This window comes from Mandrillus leucophaeus, unplaced genomic scaffold (genome assembly GCF_000951045.1).
Source record: "Mandrillus leucophaeus isolate KB7577 unplaced genomic scaffold, Mleu.le_1.0 Scaffold30, whole genome shotgun sequence".
Classification (NCBI taxonomy): domain Eukaryota; kingdom Metazoa; phylum Chordata; class Mammalia; order Primates; family Cercopithecidae; genus Mandrillus; species Mandrillus leucophaeus.
Genome location: NW_012103143.1, coordinates 2,866,960 through 2,892,560, shown reverse-complemented (window position 1 = coordinate 2,892,560; position 25,601 = coordinate 2,866,960). Strand labels below are relative to the sequence as shown.

General features: G+C 52.9%; 1 protein-coding gene across 1 annotated transcript in view; it reads right to left on the bottom strand.

Moving 5' to 3' along the window:
• Positions 1–6,443: 6,443 nt before the first annotated feature.
• The window catches only part of IGHMBP2 (immunoglobulin mu binding protein 2), a 35,018-nt gene continuing 15,860 nt past the window's right edge, over positions 6,444–25,601 (bottom strand). Inside the window, exons 7-15 of the mRNA XM_011987063.1 lie at positions 24,994–25,141; positions 17,166–17,340; positions 12,895–13,077; positions 12,462–12,580; positions 11,764–11,858; positions 10,893–11,016; positions 9,228–10,076; positions 7,931–8,103; positions 6,444–6,752 (exon numbers count right to left, since the gene is read on the bottom strand). Coding sequence (XP_011842453.1) covers positions 6,555–6,752; positions 7,931–8,103; positions 9,228–10,076; positions 10,893–11,016; positions 11,764–11,858; positions 12,462–12,580; positions 12,895–13,077; positions 17,166–17,340; positions 24,994–25,141 — 2,064 coding nt within the window. The 3' untranslated portion in view covers positions 6,444–6,554. The remainder of the gene's footprint in view (positions 6,753–7,930; positions 8,104–9,227; positions 10,077–10,892; positions 11,017–11,763; positions 11,859–12,461; positions 12,581–12,894; positions 13,078–17,165; positions 17,341–24,993; positions 25,142–25,601) is intronic.

Sequence of the window (25,601 nt, the reverse complement as noted above, 5' to 3'; positions counted from 1 at the left end):
GTTGGAATGCAGTGGCGCGATCTGGGCTCACTGCAACCTCCTCCGCCTCGTGGGTTCAAGCAATTCTCCTGCCTCAGCCTCCCAAATAAGCTGGATTACAGGGACACGCCACCACGCCAGGCTAATTTTATATTTTTAGTAGAGATGGGGTTTCACCATGTTGGCCAGGCTGGTCTCAAATTCCTGACCTCAGGTGATCCGCCCGTCTCAGCCTCCCACCGCACCCGGCCGGCCCTGTTTCCCTCTGTGGTCTGGGATACCGCGGTGTTTATCTTGAGTGTGGCTATATGTTTCCAAAACTCTTTCCATTTTCGCTGAGTCAGAGACGGGTCAGGGGGCACGTGCCTCTAAGCGTAAACTTGCAATGTCGCCATGACCAGAAGGCCGCCCTCGTGGTGGGGACGGGAGGAGCCTGTGGCATTGGCATGGCACAGAATTGAGAACCCAGAAATGAACCCCTCCATTTATGCTCAAACAATATTTAACAAGATGCCAAGGCAATTCCATGAAGAAACAGGAGTCTTTCAACAATTGCTGGGACAACTGGAGATCCGCATGCAATAACAAACCAGCTAACCCAACCAACCTCTGGCCCTTGCCTTATACCAACACATACGTGAAAATGAACTCAAGACGATCACAGACCTAAACATAAGAACTAAATCTGTACAGTGTCTAAAAGAAAACATAGGAAAAACCTCTGTGATCTTAATTTAGGTAAAGAGATGTTAGGCATGACACCAAAAGTACAGCCATAAAAGAAAAAAAAATCGATAAACTGGACTTTATAAAATTAAAACTTTTGCACTTCCAAAGATAATATTAAGGAAATGAAAACAGAATCCAAAGACTGGGAGATAATATTTGCATATCATACATCTGATAAAAGACTTCTATCCAGGCTATGTAAGTATTTTGTTTTTGTTTTTGTTTTTGTTTTTGAGACAGGGTCTCCCTCTGTTGCCCAGGCTGGAGTGCAGTGGCATGATCTGGGCTCACTACAACCTGTGCCTCCCAGGTTCAAGCGATTCTCCTGCCTCAGCCTCCTGAGTAGCTGGGATTACAGGTGCGCACCACCACACCCAGCTAATTTTTGTATTTTTAGTAGAGACGGGGTTTCACCATGTTGGCCAGGATGGTCTCGATCTCTTGACCTCGTGATCTGCCCGCCTTGGCCTCCCAAAGTGCTGAGATTACAGGCATGAGCCACCATGCCCGGCCTAAAGATATCTTACATCTCAATAATAGGACATTTCAACTTATCTTAAAAATGAGCAAAAGATTTGAATAGAAATTTCACCAAAGGGCCAGGCACGGTAACTCACGCCTATAATCCCAGTATTTTGGGAGGCTGAGGCAGAAGGATGGCTTAAGCCTGGGAGTTCAAGACCAACCTGGGCAAAAAAGCAAGACTCTGTCTCTACGAAAATATATATAATAATAAAAGAGGCCAGGTGTGGTGGCTCACACCTGTAATCCCAGCACTTTGGGAGGCCAAGGTGGGCAAACTGCTTGAGCCCAGGAGTTTGAGATCAGCCTGGGCAACATGGCAAAAACCTCATCTTTATTAAAAAAAAAAAAAAATTAGCCAGGTGTGGTGGCATGCGCCTGTAAGCTACTCGGGGAGGCTGAGGTTGGAGGATCCCTTGAGCCCGGGAGGTCGAGATTGTAGTGAGCTCTGTTTGCACCACTGCACTCCAGCCTGAGCTACAAAGACAGGCAAGAAAGAAAGAAGAAAAGAAAGAAAAGAAAAGAGAGAGAGAGAGAGAAAGAAAGAGAGACAGAGAGAAGGAAGGAAGGAAGCAAGGAAGGAAGGAAGGAAGGAAGGAAGGAGAAAGAGAGAGAGAGAGAGAAAGAAAAAAGAAAAAAAAATTTACCAAAGGAGATACTGAAATGTCCCATAAGCACATGAGAAAGGTGCTCAGCATCCTTAGTCTTTAAGAAAATACAAATTAAAAATACAGTCAGATCATAGTATATACCCACTAACATGGCGGTAATAGTAATCATAATCAGACAATACCAAATGTCGGCAAGAACAGACACACTGGAACCTGCATACATAGCTGGTAGGAATGTAAAATGGTATAACTCTCTGGAAAAGCTTGGTAGTTTCTTAAATAAATAAACTAACTTATTATCATATGACCCAGCAATTCCACTTCTAAGAATCTACCCAAGAAAAATGAAAATGCATGTTTTCACGGAAGGACTTGAACAATTAATATTCATAGCAGCCTCATGGGTCACAACAGCCAAAAAGCGGAGGCACTCTGAATATCCAGTAGATGAATGGATACACTAAATGGGTATATCCATACGACCGGTCATTGTTTGACGATAAAAAGGGCTGAAACACTGATACATGCCACCACATGGGCGAACCTCAAAAGCATCAGGTGAAGTAGAAGAACCCGGATGCAAGGGGCTGGATACAGATGTTCCTCCACTCATGATGGAAATCCGCACAAATCCATGGGGAACTGAAAATATTGCAAATTGAAAATGCTTTCAATACACCTGACCTCCTGGGCCTCATAGCTTAGCCTAGCCTACCCTACACATGCTCAGAACACTTACTGAGCACACCCATCTAACACAGAACCTATTTAATACAGTGTTGAATTTCTCACATCATTTACTGAATACTGTACTGAACGTGAACACAGCATGGTGGTTTCTACTGAATGCATATCAGCCTTTGCACCATTGTAAAGTCAAAAAATCATCACATCAAAACCACTGGGACTTGGGGACAGTCTATATTTATATGAAGTTTCCAGAAAAGGCGAATTTATAGGGACAGAAAGCTGATTGGTGACTGCCTGGGCCTGAGGGCAGGAGCAGAGATTAACTCCAGACCAGCACCCAGCAGTAGGGACGGGTGGGGTTGGGTGGCCCAGCCCCATGTTTACTAACATCATCGAATCTGAATAGTACACTTACAACGAGTGCATTCTATGGCATGACAGTTACACCTCGATAAAGCTGCACAACAAAATAGCTCATTGGCAGCTGAGGGCCGGGGAGATCGTGAGCTGTGGCTTCAGTGGAGAAGGCCAGAAGTGAGGGAGCGAAGTAATTCATATCCCGGGGTAACAAAGAACTGGCCCCAGTCTGCCCACCCACACGAGAGGCTGCTTCCCCACTCCGCTTTTCCTGCAAGCAAAGAAGTTTCCAGACCAAATAAGGCTGCAGCTTTTGCTATGCTCCCAGCAGTGACCGCAATTCCTTTTAAGTGCCAGGGTTATAATGTGGGCCTAAAACCTCCCAAAGCAGTGCGGTGCCCATCAGCCCACTCCGGGATCCCTCTGGGCAGCTCCAAAGAAACCAAGGTAAACAGAGCAGGCCTGCCCAAGGCCCGCCCTTGGCCCACTCGGCACAGGGCGGGGGCGAGCTGTGTTGGGTGCAAGGAAGCCAGGCACACCTGCACCGGGGGACCCGCGACCTCCACCAGCAGCCAACCGGCGGGCTCGTGGGGCCTGGGCGCTCTCGCCTCTGTCTCTGGTAGGAAAGGCCATTTGCTGAACCCCTTCTACGGGCGGCACGTGCCGTCTCGTTCCTCTCCACTGCTGCTTTGCCAGATGACGAGGACGGCAGCACATTTATTAGGCGCCAGGCACCATGCCCAAGGCCTTGTGTGTTTGATCATTTCATCTTCACAGCTGCCCTGAGACAGGTCGTTACTTCCCCATTTTACAGAGGAGGAAACTGAGGCCCCAAGGCATGCAGCACATCCCAAGTAAACTCAGGAGCAAAGCCCAAGGCGGGCAGGGGCTCCCGCCTGTGCCCACTGCCCTGCCTGGCACCCCCAGAAAGGAGCACATGGCAGGGCTGCCTCAGGGGAGCTGCACAGGTGGAGGTGGGCAGTTCCCCTTGGAAGGGAGTCCTCCACTCTGGGTGGTTCCGGCCCGGCTGGGCTACAGCCTGCAGCTACCGTCAGCAAGACCGTACTCCACTGACCAGGGAGACGTTTGGCTCGGGATATTTTTTTCTTTTTTTGGGTTACCCTGTCCAGGCCAAACTGTAGGGTACTTTTCAAACAACCAGCTACAAATATTTTCCTAACAAGGTCTCTCTGGGATGAAAAATGGAAACTTTTTGTTTTGCAACCTTGGGTTCTGGCATTTGAACAATGCATCACCAAGGGCTGTGGTGGTCAGCAGTGGAGGGGAGAAGGCTCTATGTGGGGGGCTGGGGGGCACAGCCAGGGAGACCACGAACCCGGACCCAGGCCCTGCAAAGGCGTGATGCTGCACACCTCATTTCTTCCACTTCTCAGCACAGCTGGCGCGGCAGCAACTGTTCCCGTCCCACTTCACAGATGACAAACAGGCTCAGTGAGGGCAGGCAACTTGCTGAGGCCACACCTCAGGGGATGGTGGTGCTGGCTGGCGTTCAGACTCAGGTCCCTCCAATTCCAGAGGCTTCCACCCCGCATCCACCCCACCCACCACTGGCGCTGGCTGCCTTCCTCTACTTCAAGTTCCTCCTGGTGGGACGGTCCACAGAACACCTGGATAAAGGTACAGGCCTTCTCTAACAAGTGGGGCAACACTAATTCCGCACTGCCTCCATGCTGGGAGGGGTATACCTGATAAGATATACAGATGTGGGCATGACTGGGTCAGCAAAGATTCTTTGGCAGCAAGTGACAAAAACCCAAGGCAGATTTCTTCAGCTAAAAAAGGGGATTTACTAGTTCAGGACACCAGAAAGAATGGGGTGGAGGTCAGGCACGGCTACATCCAGGTGATCTAACACTGTCATCAGGTCACTCTTCCACCCCCATTTTTGGGTCTGTTTCTCTTTGGCCTCCTTCTTACCTGCAGACAGGCAACCTAGGAGGCAGGGAATGTGGCTGTCGGCTGTCTCCCACAGAAGAGCCAACATCTTTCGGCATCTGTGTCAACCCCGGGGCAGGAGTCTGATCAGCTGTTTGGATTCTGGGAAGTCAGGGAGCTTAAGCAGGCACCCCCACCCCCGCCCCCGCCCCCACAGGAAGAACACCTGTCCCCGTGTGCTGTGTCAACCGAGATACTTCCAATGATGCCCTCATCCCCCATAAGCATCATTACACGCACGCCTCCCACAGCCACGGGTCCTCCAGGAGCGTGAGAACTGCAGCCTCCTGTGCGCGGTATTCAGCCTGCCTGCGGGAACGGCACTCTACGCTTACGGAAGCAACCAGATGAACTCTACCGCACTTGATACAAAATGCAGTAGAGTCCTGGTCCCCTTCCCAAACAATTCAGTCCAAAAGCCACTTGACGGGAGCAGGCAAGGCAGGCGTCCAGGACAGGGGGGAGGAGGAGGGGCCCTAGTGGCCCAGGGTGGGGCGTCAGCCCGGGTAGGAGGGGAGAGTGGCCCAGGACCAGCAAGAACAGGGCAGTCGAAGCATGCAGGCCTGGCTTGAGGACACACTAGCCGAATGCACTGCGTAAGTGGCCTCTGGGGGACAGTCACCCTAGGTGCAGGTCGGGGAAGCTCAACCTCACTCAGAACCATCGGGGACATAAAAGGACATGAATGGGATTTACAGAGAGAGGAGCCTGCACTGGGAGAGTCTGCCGCAGGGAGGTCAGAGGGAGACGGGGCTTGAGAGACGCGGCAGGGAGGGCACAGCAGCCGAGCAAAACCGGCAAAGGGTGCGCCCCTTAGACCCGCAGCAGACACACTGGGACAGTGCGCAACATTTTCATTTAATGTTTGAATAATTTATATCCCTCTGAAACAAAACCCTGAGGCTAAGGTACATCGTCTGAGGTTCTCTTAAATAGAAGAGTTGGCACAGGGCACCGGGGAAGGCCGGGAGGCTCTGGATCCATAGGTGCTGATGGTGCTGAGGCTGTGGGACAGCCGGCTCACCTGGTCTCCATGGCGAGGCGCAGCAAGGAGGGGCTGGCACAGGCCAGGCGCCCTTATAAGCCAGAGAGGTGCACAGGCCAGAAAGAGGTGACCCCCAGACTCACAGGAGCCCTGTGGTGAGGGGGCGGGGGACGCTGCAATCACCGGCGAACGGCAGACGGAAGGAAAGTGGCCCCAGCCTCTGGCTGCACGGGGACGTGGGGACGTGCAAGCCAAACGCTGCTCCCTGCTCCCCGCCTGAGCGCCATTCGCAGTCTTATTTCCTGTTTCCTCTCAGCACCCTCATCCTAATGGGCTGAGCTGGCAAGTCCCAGACACTGGAGGAGTGACTTCAATAGTTTGAGGCCCTGGATATTCTCCAAGGGACTGGAACCTTCCCCAGGATCCAGATGCTGGGATGTGGGTTCTGACGGGGAGTGAGGGGAAGGGACGGGGAGTGAGGGGAAGGGACGGGGAGTGAGGGGAAGGGACATGCATTTCCCGAGCCCCACCTGCATGAGCACTGTTGTCCCCCAGGTGCTTTTCTCCACATTTTGACATTGGAAAAGTTCATCCCAGGGTCCAAAAACCCAAGCTTCCCCCACAGGCCCCTCCGCTCTTCCTCCCTGGTGTAGGCAGAGCGTGGTCTGGTGGCGCCTTGCGCTGGCATGGAGAGAGCTCCGCGGGGCCTGCGAGGATGTGGCCGGTCACGTCCCCCTCTCCTTCCTCCGGCTGGTCCTCTGGTTGCTGAGCTCGCTCAGCTTCTTATCCAGCCTCCTCTGCAGCTGGGCCCTCTTGGCTGGGTCCAGGGATCTGTCCTTGGTCCCGCTGCCGGCATAGAGGATCCCTTCCCGGCTGATTCTCTGCCGGGCGTGGGCGCGAGCCCTCTCACCACAGCCATGGATCTGGGGAGGACACAAGAATCAGCGCTGAGCTCACTGGGACAAGGAGACAGACCCTGCAGCTCTGCCCATCAAAGAGGTGGAGGGCCACAGGCACCCCAACAGAGAAGACCACTCCTCCTGCCATGTCAATCCTTCACCCTGCAGGCTGCTTGGTAGGAGGGCAGCAGGGTGGTCTGTACCCTGGTGTGGCGGGAGCTCCCGAGTGTGCACACAGGAAATGGCACCACCCTGACTGACCACGCAGTCCCTGCAGCCACTTCCCGCTGCCTCCCAGCCTCCGCCTACCTAATCCACACTGCAGCCAAGACCAGTGACATCACAGCCCTGCTGACACCCTCCAGGGTACCCCACTGCCTTCAGATCAGGCCTGACGCCTCCAGGCAGCTTGCCAGGCCTTGCCCAGCTGCAACTCCAGCTATCCTGCCTTACACGCTACTCCCAACTCCCTGACTGTGCCTGAGGCCTTATGCATGTTCTAAGGGTAGATAGCCTGCCTGCCCACCCACCATTGGCCCTGTTCTCCCCAGCTCAGATCCCACCTTCTGGACCACAGGTCTCAGCCCCAGTGTCACTTCCTCCAGGAAGCCCACCCTGACTGCTGCATCTGGGTTGGTTCCCTGCTGCCATCTTGGCCCTGGGTTTCCTTCCTTGGAGCACTCAATACCTGGTACTGTATACTGGTCTCTTACTGAGATCCCCCACCAGGCCCAGCATCCTCCAGGGTAGGGACAAGGCTGGTTCAGACCTCAGCTTCCCACAGGAGCCCACCCCTGGTCCCGGGGGTTCTCATCGACCCAGGCTCAGAATGAATGACACAGCAGCCAGGCCATGGCCAGTTCAGACCATGGGCTGCAGGCTCTGCCTCCCACCTCCCCTATCCCAAACAGACCAGATTAGGCCACTGACAGAACCCAGGGACACTGGGACAAAATTCCCTCTGCCCAGAATTCCCACTAACGTGGCTGCAGCTCAGCAAATAAGGCATTTTGTTTGCTTATGCCCTGATGTGCTCAAAACAGATCATGAGTCAGTGTCTGATTTCTGTTTCCGAAGGTATCTGGAGCTCGTTAATGAGCTAATTGTTCCAACTGGAACAAGTCTGCCCAGGGTCTGCTTCCTGGAGACGCACCCCACCACCCCTCCCCACTGTCTGATCCCAGGAGCGGAGGCCGACATACCTCGGGCAGGTGGTGGCTGAGGCAGTAGCGGCGGCTGCAGAGCTGGCAGAACTGGCCCAGGGCTGTGACGCTGGCTGTGCACTTGGCAAAGCCACAGGTGTTATCAGCCTTAATGGCGGCAGAAACCAGGGCCTCAAAGTCCTCCTCCGTGGGCAGATCTATGGCCGGATGTCCTGAAGAAGACCCGTGTCACTCAGGCAAACGGAAAGACAACAATGCCACACTGGCCCCTTGTTTAAGGTTTCAAAAGCAATTCACAGCTGTGCACAGTGGCTCACACCTGTAACCCCAGCATTCTGGGAGGCCGAGGTAAGAGGATTGCTTGAGGCCAGGAGTTCAAAACCAGCCTGGGCAACATAGAGACATAGTGAGACCCCATCTCTATTAATTCCAAAAAAAAATTAAAAAGCAGCTCACGTGTCTTCCCTCTGCCACCCTGTGGGTGCCTGGGGGCAAGGGTGGCACCAGTCCTGTCCTCTAGCACAAAGCGCGCTATACAGTAGCTGCTCAGGAAGGGTTTGGAGTGAATTCCTCTGGAGCCCCAGGCTCTGGGAGGCCCCTTTCAAAGCCATGCATGTGCTGGTGGAGCTTCGCTTCAGGAATTCAATGAATCAATGCGAGCTGGAACTCCTGCATGGTCGTGCTGAGGAAAATGGCGGCAGCAGGAGTTCCCCAAGACCGATCAGGTCTACAAGCTCGGCCAGCGTATGCCTGGCCAACTCCCAGTGCATGCCTGGCTAGCTCCTGTGGGGTGGGCACAATGCAGGATGTGGGGTGGGCACAATGCAGGATGCGGCAAACGGAGCAGTGCCCACCCAGGGACTCCGCACGGCCAATGGGCAAGAATGGTTTTGCACTCAGCCAGCTCCTGTGGTTCTGAGCATTTTGCCCAGGACGACTTCCAGGCAAAGTGCACCCTGTCACTGTGCAAGACCCCCACCCTCCAGGACCACCATGGCACAGGAGCCCGTGACTGCTCCGTTCCCAAGGGGCTCCAGGGAGCCGTCCACGACTGCTCTCCAGGCCCCGCCCGCTGCCGTAAACATGCTCTGAGCGCTGCCTACTTGCCGAGTCCCACACAGGCTCCGGGACAAGAAGGTGCCTGTGACCTGATCGCCGACCTAGGGGAGCCCAGACAGAGCTGGGAGTGGCATGACTGAAAATAAAGCTAAAATGACACAAGCATGGTGCCACCCGGAGGAAGCCCTTCCTTCTGTTGATGGTGGCAAGCGGGTTCCAAGTGGGGCCAGCACCCCAGTGAGGGGACACTGCCCCATGTTCTTGTTAGTGGACTTACCTTTGGTTTCTTTTTTCTTTTTCTTTTCTGGAAGTTTCTGCTGCCCTGAGGCCTGCTGCTCCTTGCTGGCGGGCTGCCCCTGCGCACTCCTGACCCTCTGCAGTCTCAGATCAGGCTGGTCTGGGCCACGCTGCTCTCTGGGAGGCTGCTCCGTCCGCGCAGGGCTGGGGGGAACTGGCTGGAGAGGGGCTGGGCCACCGGTCCCTGCTGGGGGTCCCGGGGCTGCTGGGGGTCGCGGGGCCGGCGGGGCCCTCTTGCTCACGGTGATGAACCTCCTCTTCCCTTCCCCGGAACTGTCGTGCCTCAGCCCGTGCTCCTCGGCTATTTGGTGGACCCGCAGCCTGTCGTGGGAATTGAGGGAAGGTGGAAACTCCAACTGCGTCTTATCACTGGCCATGAACTCCGCAATCATGGCCCGGAAGTGGTCCACGCCGTCTTGGCTCTCCACTCCCTCCAGGCTGCCTCCGTTGAGGCTGGGCTGAGATGGGGCTTCAGCAGCCAGAGACTTTCCAGCTGGCTTCTTCCGGCCCTGTCTGGCAGCTGCTGCAGACTCCCGGCCTCCCTCCTGCCGCTGGCTTCCAGTCCTGGTGGATGTAGCAGGGCCCTGGGGCTTTGTGGCAGCATGGCTGGGACCCTGGGAGCTCTCATGGGAATAGTTTTCTGGGACAATATCATCAAGATACTCAAAGGCTGTGCGTACTTCCCCATGCTGTGTGAAATACTCCACCAGGGTCTTCAAAAATGCATGGTTGTTGACAGTACGGGAGTCACAGATGACCGCCACATGGCGCCGGGCGCGGGTGACGGCCACGTTGATCCTCCGGTCCTCAGCAAGAAAACCAACTTCACCTACAAAAGGCCAGAGGGGAGTGAAAAGCAGGTTTCAGACTAAGAAACAGAGTCAGGCTCCTATGCTCTTATCAGTAACCACCACCAAAAGTGTGGTCCCCTGCACGTGGCCCACCATCTACACAGCTGCCCAGCCACGCATGGCACCGTGATACCACATCTCCCCTGGCATCTGGCTGCCACAGCTGACTGAGTGGGGCTCTGGGGAACCCAACTGGGTTCTGTCGCTCCTTTCCTTCCATCTAAGCCCAGCCTCAGGGACTGTCTGGGGTGTGGCTGCAGGTGGCACCCGGGAGAAAGCACAAGAAACCTTCCAGCAGCTTCCCCGCTTTCCCCCATAGCTTCTAGGCAGGCCTCATCTGCTTTCTGCCTTCTGAGAACGTCTCACAAAGCCCATTCACTAAACCTGCCTCTGGGAACAACTCTCGTCCCGAATGGAAAGCCCACCAACCACAGCAGCACAGAACCCACAGCCACGACCACTACGCCCCGCGGCTCTGTGCACAGAGGCTAAAGGCCAGCTCTGGGCTGGAGGGGCTCCACCTCCTCGGCAGGGTGAACCGGTCATTCCCAGTCCACCCTGCGCCCCTAGCTGCCACCCCAGCCACCTGCTCCCTGACAGCACACTCACGCCTCGGAGCCTCCGCAGACTCTCTTGCCTATGCTTTGCCTGATGTGAGCTTACCGAGGACAGAAGCTGCACCATGAGTACACTGGCAGAAACCAGTGTGGCACCCAGCAGACACCTAATATGCCCCTGAATTAATAAGTTCACCTCTGTGCCGTCCCCAAAGGACTCTGGCGAGGGCTCCATACCTTTCCTGTTGGACCTCACGAAGGACAGTATCACGGCCTCCTTCTCTCGGCCTTGGAAGCCGTCGACGGACTTGATTTCAAGCTCGGGGTGCCTGTGCGCGAGGCTCTGTCTGAGCAGGTCCACCTGAAACAGCAGCCAGGCTGTGGCTTCCTCACCCCCATGCCAGCTCAGCAAGACCCTGCCCTTCAGCTCAGCAGAGGGACTCGTGCCGCCCAACAGTCAGGACCTGGGGAGGGGAGCCTGCAGGAGCCCCACGGGGAAAAGCTGCCCGTCCGCCCTCCTCACAGGCACGCATGATGCCAACACGACACCCTGTGCCTGGCGTTTTATCATTTCTTTCGGCTCATGACAGCCGCCAGCCTCAGACAGCGCTGTGTGTGATGCCCGCACACCAGGAAGGGGTGATGGCCACTTCCACAGACCCTCCCCACACTCCCGCAGGTACGTTTTTCCTGCCACGCATGGGAACACGACCTGAGCCAGACCAACAAGGTTCAAGGCTGAGGCCCCTGAGGGAGATGCCAGAAAAGGACAGGGTGTTCTGCCAGGGCTGCCTGTGGAAGGGCTGTGTCAGCCTGAGGCTGCTGGGGTCACCCGGGAAGTCTGGCCAGAACACAAGCCAGTGCAGAAGGCTGGGGCACTGGGCAGGGCGGGGCAGCTGGGGCAGGGAGGGGCGGGGCGGGGCGGGCAGACGAACACGCAGAACGGCCCCTGACGACATCATGTGGGTCCTGGATCCAATCACAATAAGGTCGGCCCTACCCCTGAACCTTTCAGTCACCACAGCCAGCAAATCACCCTTTTCCTTTCAGCCTCTAGGTTGTGTGAGCCCCAGCTGCTCTGCAGAGGGACAAAAGGAGCCCCTCGCACCTGCAGGTTGTATGGCGAGACCACGGCAACGTCACGGGCTGGAACACCAGCGTCCACCAGAGCCTGGATGTGCAAACTGACGAGGCGGACTTCGCCTGGAGGGAAAGAAAAAACGGTCGAGGCAGCACAGGCTCGCCCCGAGCGGGCATCCATCACCAACACATGTTTCGGGCACGTTTCTGTCTATCATGGCCAGCTGATCCTCCACTGTGCCTCAGGTGGCTTCCTGGGAGCTAAACATCTGTGTCCCAGGGCCCCAGGACCAGCCATGCCCAGCTAACTTGAATTTCACATCAGCAATGAAGGCCTTCTGACTCCTATGGCCGTGCATCCTGTTCAACGTGGAACTGGGGAGATGGTGGTGTCAGCTGAGCAATGCCAGTTCCCATGGCCAGACCAGCCAGGCAGAGCTGGGCCACCATTCAGGAGAAGGCCATGAAATGCTGCCAGGCCCATCTCACCCAGTAGCGGGCTGGAGGGGCTACTGGAGAACACAAAGTTCACCCTGGAGAACACAAAGTTCACCCTGGAGAACACAAAGCTGCTCAGCCTCTTGGAGTGTGGGGCTCCAAACCTTTCACGGCCATCAGCAACTGCTCTCAGCTACTCCCGGAATTAGGCAATTAAAATGCCTTTAATTTTTAAAGAGCTCGAGGAATGTTTAAACAAAAAAGCTGGCCGTCGGCAAGCAAGCTCACCAGGGTTCCCTTTCGACTGTTCGTCCTCTTCCTCCAGCTCAAACAGCCCGCAGCCGGCGGTGTCCACCAGGAGCAGGGGCACACCCGTCTCTTCTGTGGCAGCCACACCTGGGAGGTCCCTGGCACACAGGTAGAGAGCGAGCACATCAGGGGGGCCACAGTGCAGCACTGAGGCCCCACCCAACAGAACCGACCCCTCCCATGAGGAAAAGGCTTAGGCGGGGGAGGACAATGAGCACATCAGGACATCAGATGGGAGCCAGCGGGCCTGACCCAGCTCTCCAGGGCAAGGCCACCTTCCCTTCCAAAAAGCTAGCCTCAGAGTCGACTTTCACGCAGAAAGCTTCACTTTAGCTTGCTGTGTAGAAACAGGTGACGCAGAGGATTAGCCAGGGCAAAAGGATGGGGCGGGGGGTGGGGTCGAGCTACTCACCTCAACAGGTGCCCCGCCACAGAAGGGTGGGCCGTGAGCTGCCCGTGGTACATGGTGTCAGAGGCCCAGCGCATGATGGCCTGGTGCATGCGGTACTGCACCGTCAGCGTCCGCACCGCCTTCGCGCCATACTCCTCGGCCAGGCGCTCCATCAGGCTGAGCGACAGTCCAGCCAGCGCAGCCCTGCGTCCAGGAGGGAGAAACGGGGAAGGCAGGCCTGAGCCCCAGAGTCCAGGTGTGAACTACGGCAAGTGAGGAGGACAGGCCCCAAACCTCAGGACCCAGCTCTCCGCTGGGTTCCAACCCAAAAGTCACCAAGGAGCGGGGTTGGCTGAATCACGGCCCCAAAGGCACCTACATCCAATCGCCAAGGCCTGGGAATGTTCCCTTATAGGACAACAGGGACGCTGCAGCTGAGCTGAAGTTAAGGATCCTGGGATAGGGAGGCAACCCTGGATGACCCGGGTGATAACCCAAGGGTCTTAGAAGAGGGGCATAGGAGGGTCAGAGACAGAGAAGGCCACTGAGGGGAGAGATCTGAGGACGCAACACTGCTGGCTTCATAGACAGAGGAAAGGGCGACAAGTCAAGCAGTGGCCTTTAGGAGCTGGAAAAGACCAGGAGATGGGTTTTCCCCTGGACCCTCCAGAAGAAGCAACCCCACCCGCACCTCGATTTTTTTTTTTTGAGACGGAGTCTCGCTCTGTCGCCCAGGCTGGAGTGCAGTGGCCGGATCTCAGCTCACTGCAAGCTCCGCCTCCCGGGTTTACGCCATTCTCCTGCCTCAGCCTCCCGAGCAGCTGAGACTACAGGCGCCGCCACCTCACCCGGCTAGTTTTTTGTACTTTTTTAGTAGAGACAGGGTTTCACCATGTTAGCCAGGATGGTCTCGATCTCCTGACCTCGTGATCCGCCCGTCTCGGCCTCCCAAAGTGCTGGGATTACAGGCTTGAGCCACCGCACCCGGCCCGCACCTCGATTTTAACCCAGGGAGACTGATTGTGGACATCTGACCCCCAGATTGACGTTTCTGGAGGTCAGAAAATCTGTTGTCAGCCACTAAGCTTGTGGTCATTTGTCACAGCCACAGTAGGGAACGAACACACTCCAGCATGCTCCCGCTGTCGGCAGTCCACTCCCAGCAGGGACGGCTGCAGCAGCTGAGCACTGCCCAGCGCCAGCCACTGCTGGGTGCGCCAGATGAGGATTCACTCCCTTCCTCCTTGTAACAACCTCATGAGGTGGCTGCTGTTATGACTCCCCTGTTACACGTAAGAAGGGTGAGACAGAGAGGGAGGCCACCAGCCCACAGCTGCCCCACTAGTGAGCTGCAGAGCCAGGACCTGCCCGGGCCGCCTGGTGCCAGAGCCCACCCTCTGCACCACTACAGCTCACCAACCCCACCAAAACCCTGGGGCAGTGCCACCCCCACTTCAGAGACCTTCCCGCTGGAAACTTACAAGACCTCTGTGATTAACCTATTTTTAATTCCAACAAAGTGAGAACAGCACGCGATCATCAGTACCGACCGCAAACCCAAAACCCCCAGCACAACGCCACCCAATGTGTTCCCCAAAACCATCCTACTCTCACCAGGGAACGCCACCCAATGTGTTCCCCAAAGCCATCCTACTCTCTCCAGGGAACGCCACCCAATGTGTTCCCCAAAGCCATCTTACTCTCACCAGGGAACGCCACCCAACATCTCCCCAAAAACCATCCTACTCTCACCAGGGAACGCCACCCAACATCTCCCCAAAACCATCCTACTCTCTCCAGGGAACGCCACCCAACGTGCTCCCCGAAACCATCCTACTCTCTCCAGGGAACGCCACCCAACATCTCCCCAAAAACCATCCCACTCTCTCCAGGCATAAAACGGGGTCCCTGCCCAAGGGCACAGTTCCAAACTTCCTCCACCCAAAGGCTTTCCCGAGGACGAAGACCTTTAAGGACATCTCGAGAACCTCTCCTTGGAAGAAGCCACTGAATAAGCGTCCTCCCACGCCTGTCCTCCCTGCTCCTAGGGAGGTTCTGATGGCAGTGGCTGTTGCCATCATGCCGGCGCAGCAGGGAACCCTGGCTGTGGCTGCACACTCCATGGAGCCAGTGGGAGCCCCGCCCCTCTGAGTTGGAGAGGTCACTGCAGCCCAGACAGCCCAGACCCAGGCCTCCTGCTCCAGGAGGGCAGGGCTACAGCCGCCCAAACTGCAGCAGCTGTGGATCTGAGCCTTCCCGTGCTCTTAGGGGAGCCGGGAACAGGCAGGATCTGCCCTCCCGGGTGCAGCTGCAGCTGCCAGACCTGTGGCTGCAGACCTGGGCTTCCTGCTCCACGAAGCAGGCAGGAGCCGGGAACAAGCGGGAGCCCGGCCTCTTCTGAGGTGGTGGGGCGGGAGCTCCTGGGTGCAGCTGTAGCTGCCCTCCCACTCTGCAGCCCGTACTCTCAGGTGCCCCAGGAAGGACAACCCCCCACCATCCTTGAAGGCTCACGGGTGTCTGCTTCCGCTGCCTGGACTCTCTCGGCTCCCAGCACCCACTCCGACCTCAGAGTGGGATTGTGGCCGAGCCCCGGGGCCATGAGTGGCAGCAGGAGGCAGACAAGAATCCTGGGTGGAAGAGGACGGTGGAAGGCCAGGGAGGGCCTGGGGGCTGAGCTGCCAGACCTGTGGACCACAGTGAGAACTCATGGTGCCTCTTCCAGGCCCGCCCATGGCCACCCGAGGACCAATTGGCATGTACTTCCTTCCCTCTGAGGTCCATAAAAGCCCTAGGCTCAGTCAGAGAAGGCGAGAGGTCGGCCAGAGGACAGAGAGGGCAGAGAGACAATAACAGGGCACGGAGGAGCGAGACTGCAGAGATGTCGGAATGACGTGCCTGCAGACAACAGCCGCCCTCTCCAGGGCTTCCACTCTGCTGCCAGCTGAACACTGGACAGGATGACCTGCCTACAGAGAGGAGCGGGCAGCTCTGAGCTGTTCTAACACTAAATAAAACTCTTCTTCACCCTTCCCTTATCTGCATACCTCATTCTTCCTGGATGCAGGACAATAACTAGGGCAAAGGTGCTGTGGCCACAGAGGTTTCCAGCCAGAAAAATCGACACCCGGAGATCCTGTAACATTTCCACTCTAGATCCCCACGTGTCTCCCGTCAGGACAATCTTTCAGAGCACCTTTCCCCAGCACTCCCCTTTCTTCCACCGTCTTTATTTCCAACATCTTCCTCCCAAAGCTCACTCTCAAGCAGTATTTTTGACACCTCTCTCTACATATCCACCAACTCCTGCGCCGCCCACTGCCCTTTGATGAGATTCTACTCCACAGGCTTTCTTGCACATCTTTTTCTGGTCCTCAGAAACAGTGAAAGTTCTGAGTTCATTGCTTCTACACACCCACAGTGAAATAGAGAAGTGCTTCAAAAGGCAACAGAAATCAGAAGAAACCAATCTTCCCCCAGTGGAAGTAAGGGCCAGGATGCAGGAGTCTTGAAGCGTTTCGTTCCTCAAGGACAACTTTCTGAACAGGGATTTGTCCAAAGACAGTCCACGTGCCAGGGCCTGTTCACAGGCCTCGTGTAAGGACAGTCAAGGGATACCATGCAGAGGGTTCATGTGGAGGGAGGGCACGCCCACCACACCCAGGCGGGAGTGGCCCAGGCAGAGGGGCCAGCGAGGCCTGTATGGCTGGAGCAGTGAGCGCAGGGTAGTACAGGGAGGGATGAGAGGGGGCCAGGGGTGGGCAGCACTTTCTCCACCAGGACAGCCTGGGCCAGGCCACTGCATCAGGGCTCAGGTGTCTCCACAGGGCAGAATTGTGGTTTGCTGCGTCTCTGCCCTGGATGCCCTCCATCCAGGGATGTGTCTACAGATTGAAGACTAAAGAACCTAAGAACCCACATCCATCCAGAGGCCAGTTAGCCCAGCCCACGGCTCTCACGGCACTCTACCATCAAACTTGCCTGGTTCGTGAGGGGCTATTCAACTCAACAAGCAGGGATGGAGCACCAGAAACGTGCCAGGCCCTGTGTCCAGTTCGGAGGCTACAAAGATGAAGGTGATGCGACCCCACCCTCAGGGAGCACATGACCTCACAGATCTGACGTCCAGATGAATGAATGCTGTAAGACGGGGTAGGAGCGGTGCCGAGAAACATGCCGAGGCGGCACCGCAGGGGCTCCTGGTGAGCGTGGGGCTTCTGGCTGAGCCTGGAAGGACTGCATCAAGGGGTGGCGAGCAGGGGCAGAGAAAGGCACGTGCGGCAAAGGGGTCTTACTTGTGAGAGACTACGGTGGGGGGCAGTTGCTTGTGATCGCCCGCCAGGATGCACTTTCTGGCCTTCAGCAGGGGGATCCAGCAGCTCGCCTCAAGGGCCTGGGCACACTCATCAATGACCACCATGTCGAAGTGGCTCTCGGGCAGCAACTTCAGGGGGCCATCGGCAGACGCACCTGGTGGAAACAGGGAGCCAGGAGTCTCCAGGGGCACGGCTGCTTCCCAACAGCTGCAGCCACACCAGAGGAGACACCACCAAGCCGGGGTTTCATCGAGGCTTGTATTACAACTGTGTGGGATACATTTGTATCTTGTAATAAAAACTTGGCCAAGACATTTTAGAACTCATGGTTCCAGCTCACCTGTGTTTTAAGCAGTGGGTCCTCTGGCCACAGGCCCTTCTGACCTTCAATCGGCAAAATTAATCACCCTTCGGGGCTGCGACCCCGAGCCCAAGGGACGCTGTCTGAGTTCTAAATATTGTAACTCAATTATTTTCTAAATGTAGAACCTAATTCTCCTCTAAGGTGACTTTCTTGGACATACAGAACAATCAACTGCTGGCCGCTCACCCAGAGAAAAGCCTCCACGCATTTGGCAACACAAATCCACTGTGGCAGCTTTTCCTTCCTGGGACGTGGAGCGGCAGAGTGCAGAGTTCAGCCGGTGAGCAGGACTCGGGCCCACGCCATCTCCAGCAAACAGCGTGGGGCCCTAGGCGAGCCTCCCACCCCCAAGCCTGTTTCCTCATCCACAAACACGGACAACGGCTGCATGTCATGCGACTGCACCGCAAAGGACAACATATATAAAGTGCCCAGCACGAGAAGGCAGGTTTCCACAAATGTGATCGATGTTAGTTCCCACCCTTTCTGTCTTCCATCTGAGTGATTTATGCTAATGATATGTACATAATGCCATGATGAAGACAGACACTGAGAAATTTCTGAAGACTGACTCTCCAGAGATGGCTAGCAAAAGCACCCACAGGGGAGAAAGAACTTGACTGGGCTTTGGATAACTGAGAGACATGTTTAGGTCACAGACATGACTTCACAGTCCAGAGAGAAACCAGACTTCGTGACGGAGAAGCACTTCCAGGAATTCACTCTAGCTCCCCAACAACCAGGAGGGAACAGAAAGGCCACACAGGCCACAAGCTGACCTTGTGGGGCTCTGGGGGTGCCTCCTGATTTCCAGCAAGTGCTGTCCTTGAAGCCAGAGAAGGATGTCAGCAAAGAGATTCTCACAAGCTCTGAGAATTCTCTCCTCCACAAAAGCAACACGACATCGGCAAATGGTCAGAATCAACTTTCTCAGAACTCTGGAAACTCGCCAAAGGCTTGCAGCAATCAGGGAAATGTTCATTCCAGAAAAGCGTTTGAATCCCCGTCAGCACGGGAGCTCCATGACACTGAAACCTGCCCTATTCCCAGCCATCCCTCCCCATCCTATGGCAGCCTTGAAACCCTCAGCCTGAAGTCAGGGTGAAAATCAGCACTTGGCAGCCCCGGGGGTGCAGAACAGGGTTGACATTCTTGCAAATCCCCACACCTGAAACTGTGCTTATCTTATCTGTCTGGGAATCCTCTGGTAGACCACACTCAAAAGACTTTATCTGAGCTCATGTGATGCAAACAGCCTTTTCCCTGGTGGTGTCTGTCAAAAACAACCAGAGGTAGCTGTTGAACATCATAGTTTTCTAAGAAAGGAAATAATGGTTGGAGCAAATGATAGGATAACCAAACAAAGTTTAAGCTGGGGAATGAGATATCCTCAGGGGGCTTTGAAAAGCTCCAACATATTCCTGGGAATCTAGAAGACCACACACATGCACAGGGCTCACGAAAGACCTCAGGAGGCCCTCAGCTCTCACCTGTGGCTCAGCTCAAGGCACTGCACAAACAGGAAGTGAAAGCTGAGAGTCACGAACAGCCCGGCTCTGTGGTGGGGGTATGCTCAAGCACACACACAGAGCCACTCAGCAAAGACTGGGGCATTTATGGCTCCAGGAGTTCAGGGGGATTTCTGTCTCATCACTAGCTGGCCACTAAGCTATATTAGACTTTAGTGGCCACAAAAGACAAAAAATACAGATTTTACAGAATTAGTCCAGAAAAGTCACTAAACAAACAACAAGTGGCAATAACAATAAACCCTGCGGTGGGAAGAGAACCTGACTTCCAGAGTTGCCACACTCTATTAGTTAAATGATTCATTTTCAACAAGAAACTACAAGGCACGCAGAGAGTCATCAAAATATGGCCAATATACAGGGGAAAAAAGGCAATCAACAGATACTTGAGGCCAGGAGTGGTGGCTTATGCCTGTAATCCCAGCACTTTGGGAGGCAGAGGTTGGTGGATCACCTGAGTCAGGAGTCTGAGACCTGCCTGGCCAACATGGTGACCCCATCTCTACTAAAAATACAAAACTTAGCCAGGCGTGGTAGCAGACGCCTGTAATCCCAGCTACTCGGGAGGCTAAGACAGGAGAATCACTTGAACTCAGGAGGTGGAGGTTGCAGCAGGCTGAGATCACACTATGGCACTCCAGCCTGAGCAACAGAGTGAGACTCCATCTCCAAAAAATTAAATAAATAAATACACCGGATACCTGAGAAAGCCCAGATGCTGATCTTACTAGACAAAGACTTGAAATATCAGCAATTCTAAGTATGTTCAAACAGCAAAAGGGAACCAAGTCTAAAGAAATAAAGTATGAGAATACTGTCTCACCAAATAAGAGAACATCAATAAAGAGACAGGAATAATTTTTTAAGAAGTACCACACAGAGGCCGGCATGGTGGCTCATGCCTGTAATCCCAGCACTTTGGGAGGCTGAGGTGGGCAGATCATGAGGTCAAGAGATAGAGACCATCGTGGCCAACATGGTGAAACCCCGTCTCACTAAAAATACAACAATTAGCTGCACTAAAAATACAACAATTAGCTGGGCGTGGTGGCACACGCCTGTAGACCCAGCTACTCAGGAGGCTGAGGCAGGAGAATTGTTTGAACCTGGGAGGCAGAGGTTGCAGTGGGCTGAGATCACGCCACTGCACTCCAGTCTGGTGACAGAGCAAGTCTCCATCTTAAAAAAAAAAAAAAGTACCGCACAGAAATTCTGGAGTTGAAAAGTATAACTGAAATTCACTAGAAGGATTCAACGGGACAGAACGATCAGCAAACATGAAGAGAGATCCATTGAGAAGATCCAGCCTGAAGATCAGAAAAAAAAAAAATGGAGGAAAATGAATAGAGCTTCAGACACCTGTGGGGCACTATCAAGTGAATCAACGGATTCATAACGGGAGTTCTAGACGGAGTGGACAGTAGAATAAGGGCACAAAGAATACCTGAAAAAATAATGGCTGAAAACTCCCCAAATTTGATGAAAAACATGAATCTAAACATCCAAGAAGCTCCACAAACTCCACGTAATTTACTCACAGAGATCCACACCTAACACATCATAATCACACCCTCAAAAGACAAAAGACAACACTTGAAAGCAGCAATAGAGTAGCAACCTGTCACATATATGGAGCCCTCAATGAGAGCAATAGCTGCTTTCCCATCAGAGACTGTGCAGGCAGTGGAATGACACGTTCAAAGGGCTGGAAAAAAAAAACTGTCAACCAAGAATTCTATACCCAGCAAGACTATCCTTCAAAAATGAAGGAGAAACTAAGACATGTCCAGATAAAGATGAGCTTAGAGAATCTGCCACAGCAAACCTGCCCTTCAAGAAACACCAAAGCGAGTCCCTTGGAGATAGTAACTCAAATCTACATGAAGAAATAAAGGCAACTATACATGGGTAAATATAAAAGACCCCATAAATGTATTTTCTGCTTGTGACTCTTTTTCTCCTGTCTGATTTAAAACACAACTAGATAAAGCAATAACTATAAAGCCAATCAGAACGTAGCCAGGTGTGGTGGCTCACTCCTGTAATCCCAGCACTTTGGGAGGCCAAGGTGGGCAGATCATTTGAGGTCAGAAGTTCGAGACCAGCCTGGCCAACATGGTGAAATCCTGTCTCTACAAAAAAATACAAAAAAAAAAAAATTAGCTGGGCATGATGGCATGTGCCTGCAATTCCAGCTTCTCAGGAGGCTGAGGCACAAGAATCACCTGAAACCAGGAGGCAGAGGCTGCAGTGAACCAAGATTGTACCATTGCTCTCCAGCCTGGGTAACAGAGTGAGACGCTGTCTCAAAAAAAAAAAAGAACCTGGACTCTGTTCCTTAGAGCAGTCCACCAGCTGAGAAGTTGTAGCAAACAGACTCTAAGGCAGGGATATGCAATCTTTTGGCTTCCCAGGGCCATATTAAGAGAAGAAGAATTGTCTTGGGCTACACATAAAATATGCTAACATTAACAATAGCTGATGAGCTTTAAAAAAAAAAAAAAATCACACATACACAAATCTCATAATATTTTAAGAAAGTTTACAAATTTGTGTTGGGCCACATTCAAAGTATCCTGGGCTGCATGCGGCCTGCAGGCCTTCGCCTAGACAAGCTTGCTTTAAGGTATGCCCCAGGATCCTGGCCTCTGGTATTCACATCTTGCATAATCCCTTCCCCTCAAGTATGGGTGAGGCCTGAGGCTTGCTTCTAATCCACAGAATAGGGCAAAGGTGATGAGATGTGGCATCCTCAATAACATTACATTAAGACGATAACCCACTGTGCTAGGAGACTGCCTCTTGCTGGCTTTTAGGAAGCAAGCAGCCACGTTGGCAAGGCCTACGGGGCAGGCAGCTAAGAGCGGCCTCCAGCCAACACCCAGCAAGAACCCACAGGGAACTGAATGCTGCCAACAACCACATGAGCCTGAAGGCAGATCCTTTCCAGGCAAGTTTCAGATGAGACTGCAGCCCCCACTGACACCTGGATCGCAGCCTCATGAGATTCTGAGCAGAGCACCACGTTCAGCCAGGCCTGGGCTCTCCGCCCAGAAAAACTGTAGAATAATAAACGTAGGATGTTTTCAGCTGCTACCTTTGTGGTACTATTATCACACAGGAACAACCCAGAGGTCTCACAAACACATTCCTAAACCCCAAAAGGGCAGCTGACAAGATTCCCACAACAGTCACAAGGCGCGCGGCTCTGTAACAGGAGTGCTCTCTCCCAGCTACGAGAGAGTGTGCGTCCTCCACCTCTGCCCTGGATGGAGCAGCAGGGACTGCATTTACTCTCCCATCTCAAATAACACCCCCTGCCCCCGCCAGCTATTTAACATTTTTTTAAATAACCGAAACCACACCCTTCAGGACACTAGACAACGGGTAACAAAGAAAAGTAACCCCTGACTAACGACAGACAAAGGAGGTGAGCCCTGGAGTTGCCCCCGTTTTCTGCCTCGAGTTTCCAGGAGAGAGTACAGAGAAGGGGCAGCCAGGTGGAGCCTAGAAGGCTCCCTGAGTTGAGGAGACAAGGCTGAGCATCTGTGGAGACCAATGCAGGCAGAGTTTCCAGGACAAAATGCCAAAGAGATTTCTACACAGAGAGAAAAAACCCTAGCGATCTGCAGACAGGCTCCCTCGGGTATTGTGATTAGCACATGCTTACAAGAAAACTACTCCAAGCCTGGGAAAAATACCATCCAAAACAATGAGAGAAAAGTGCCCAGTGCTCACAGGAGGCTGGGAATAGCACCTAATCCCATGAGTCAGACTCGAAAATCTCATGATGCAGGGTGTACTGGGGAGAAAACTCAAAGGGTCTCACCTAGGTACAGGGGAATATTAACCCTGGACTAAGCACTGATCCAGACCCTAACACATCTCAAAAGTTAAAACTCAAAAGGTTAAACTGTTTACAAGCAAATTTACTGCTTCCTAAAACCAAGCGCAAGAATATTATAGGAGACTGGGCGTGGTGGCTCACACCAATGCCAGCACTTTGGGAGGCCGAGGCAGGCAGATTACTTGAGGTCAGGAGTTTGAGACCAGCCTGGCTAACATGGTGAAACCTCACCTCTACTAAAAATACAAAAATTAGCCAAGCATGGTAATGCGCGCCTGTAGTCAGAGCTACTCTAGAGACTGAGTTAAGAGAATCACTTGAATCCAGGAGGCGGAGGTTGCAGTGAGCCAAGATTGCACCACTGCATTCCAGCCTGGGTGACAGAGCAAGACACTCTTTCTCAAAAAAAAAAAAAAAAATCTTAGCAATACAAAAATATTCAATACTCAGCATGCAACAACATAAAATCCCCAATGTCCGGTATCCAAACAAACATTAGCAGGCCAGCAAAAAGGTAGGAAAACACAACCACTCGAGGGGAACAGTTCATTGAAAGAGACCAAAAATGACACAGGTGATAGAAATAATAGTCTAGAACATTCAAAAGAGTTATTATAGTTGTATTCCAAATGTTAAAAAATTAAGTAAAAACGTCAAAGATATAAAAAGACTCAAATCTTATTTCTGGATGTCAGATGAAAGTTACACTGGATGGGACAGACGTTAGATTAGGCATGTAAGAAGGAAACGAGTGAACTCAGAAACACAGCAATAAGCAGGTATAAAGGTTCAGCTGTGCAAGATAAATTCTACAGATCCGCTGCACAACACGATGCCTGTAGTTAACAATATTATATTGTATACTTAAACATTTAAGAGGGTAGATCTCATGTTGTGTTCTCACCACAATTTTAAAAAACATGAGGCCGGGCACAGTGGCTCACACCTGTAATCCCACTACTCTGGGAGGCCGAGGCAGGCGGATCATGAGATCAGGAGTTTGAGACCAGCCTGGTCAATATGGTGAAACCCCGTCTCTACTAAAAATACAAAAATTAGCCAGGTGTGGTGGCACGCGCCTGTAATCCCAGCTACTCGGGAGGCTGAGGCAGGAGAATCGCTTGAACCTGGGAGGCAGAGGTTGCAGTGAGCTGAGATAGCACCACTGCACTCCAGCCTGGGTAACAGAGTGAGACTCTGCCTCAAAAAAAAAAACAAAACAAAAAACCAACCAACCATGAAGCAAACAGCACCAGGGCAAATTGTAGTCAAATTGCTTAAAACCAGTGATAAAGAAAGCATCATTTTCTTTTTCGTTTTTGAGACGGAGTCTGGCTCTGTCATCCAGGCTGGAGTGCAGTGGTGCAATCTGAGCTCACCGCAATCTCCGCCTCCAGGTTCAACCGATTCTCCTGCCTCAGCATCTGGGATTACAGGCACCCGCCACCACGCCTGGTTAATTTTTTTTATACTTTTAGTAGAGACAGGGTTTCACCATGTTGGCCAGGCTGGTCTTGGACTCCTGACCTCAGGTGATCCACCCACGCTGGCATCCCAAAGTGCTGGGATTACAGGTGTGAGCCACCGCACCTGGCAGAGACCTTGTCTCTTAAAATACATATACATGTGTATATAAAATCTAAATAAAAAAAAAAAAATCCTCCAGCCGGAAGAGCAGGAAAAAAAAGAACACACAAACCAGTATCAGGAATAATACAGGTTATATCATGACAGATTCTGCAGATAGTAAAAGAATAAGGGCATACTAGGAACCACTTCATGCCTCTAAATTCAACAATTTAGATGAAATGGACAAACTTCTTGAAAGCTACCAGCTCATGGAAGAAGAGAACCTGAACAGCCCTTCATCTGTTGAAGAAGTTGAATTTGTAGTTCAAAACCTCTCTATGAAGAAAATTCCAGATACGGAGGGCTTCACCAGTGAACTCTACCCAACTTTTAAGAAAGAAATACCAATTCTAAACAAACTCTTCCGGAAAACGGAAGAGGGAACACACCCCAACTCCTTTTCCGAGGCTACACGGGCAGGATGGAGACGCCCCTCACCTGTGTTTGTTGCAAGGACCACGTTTGCCGAAGTGAGGCTCTCGAGTATAGCTGCTTCTTCCCTCCCCTTCAGTTCTTTTCTTAACAGCTTAACTTCATTTCGAAAATTACTTTTTTCTCTCTTATCCTGGGTCTTTTTGTTTTTCACCTATAAAGAAAAACAAAGAAGATACACTCACTTCAATCCAACTTTGTACTTCTTCAACTCTATTTATGAAGTGCTTCTATTTACATCATTTGGTCTAGTTCAATAAGCTCCTTAAAAAACACTCAGAAACCTTCCTTGAAAAAGACGCAGATACACACACATAACTAAGCACCTTACATCCTTACTTGCCTTGAAGTCACAGGAAGGGAAATTTTAAGTCCTGGAAAGAGACCACGTTTTTAACTCCGAGGAGACCAGAAATTGGAGCAGCCCTGCCCTGCACAGAGGCATTTGATCCTGGGGAAGAAACAGTGCCTGCCCACCTCAGGATTTGGGATGTAGGAGCTTACGAATGGAAGAGCTTCACATATTATTCCTTTTTTTTTTTTTTTGAGACGGAGTCTCGCTCTGTCATCCAAGCTGGAGCGCAGTGGCCAGATCTCAGCTCACTGCAAGCTCC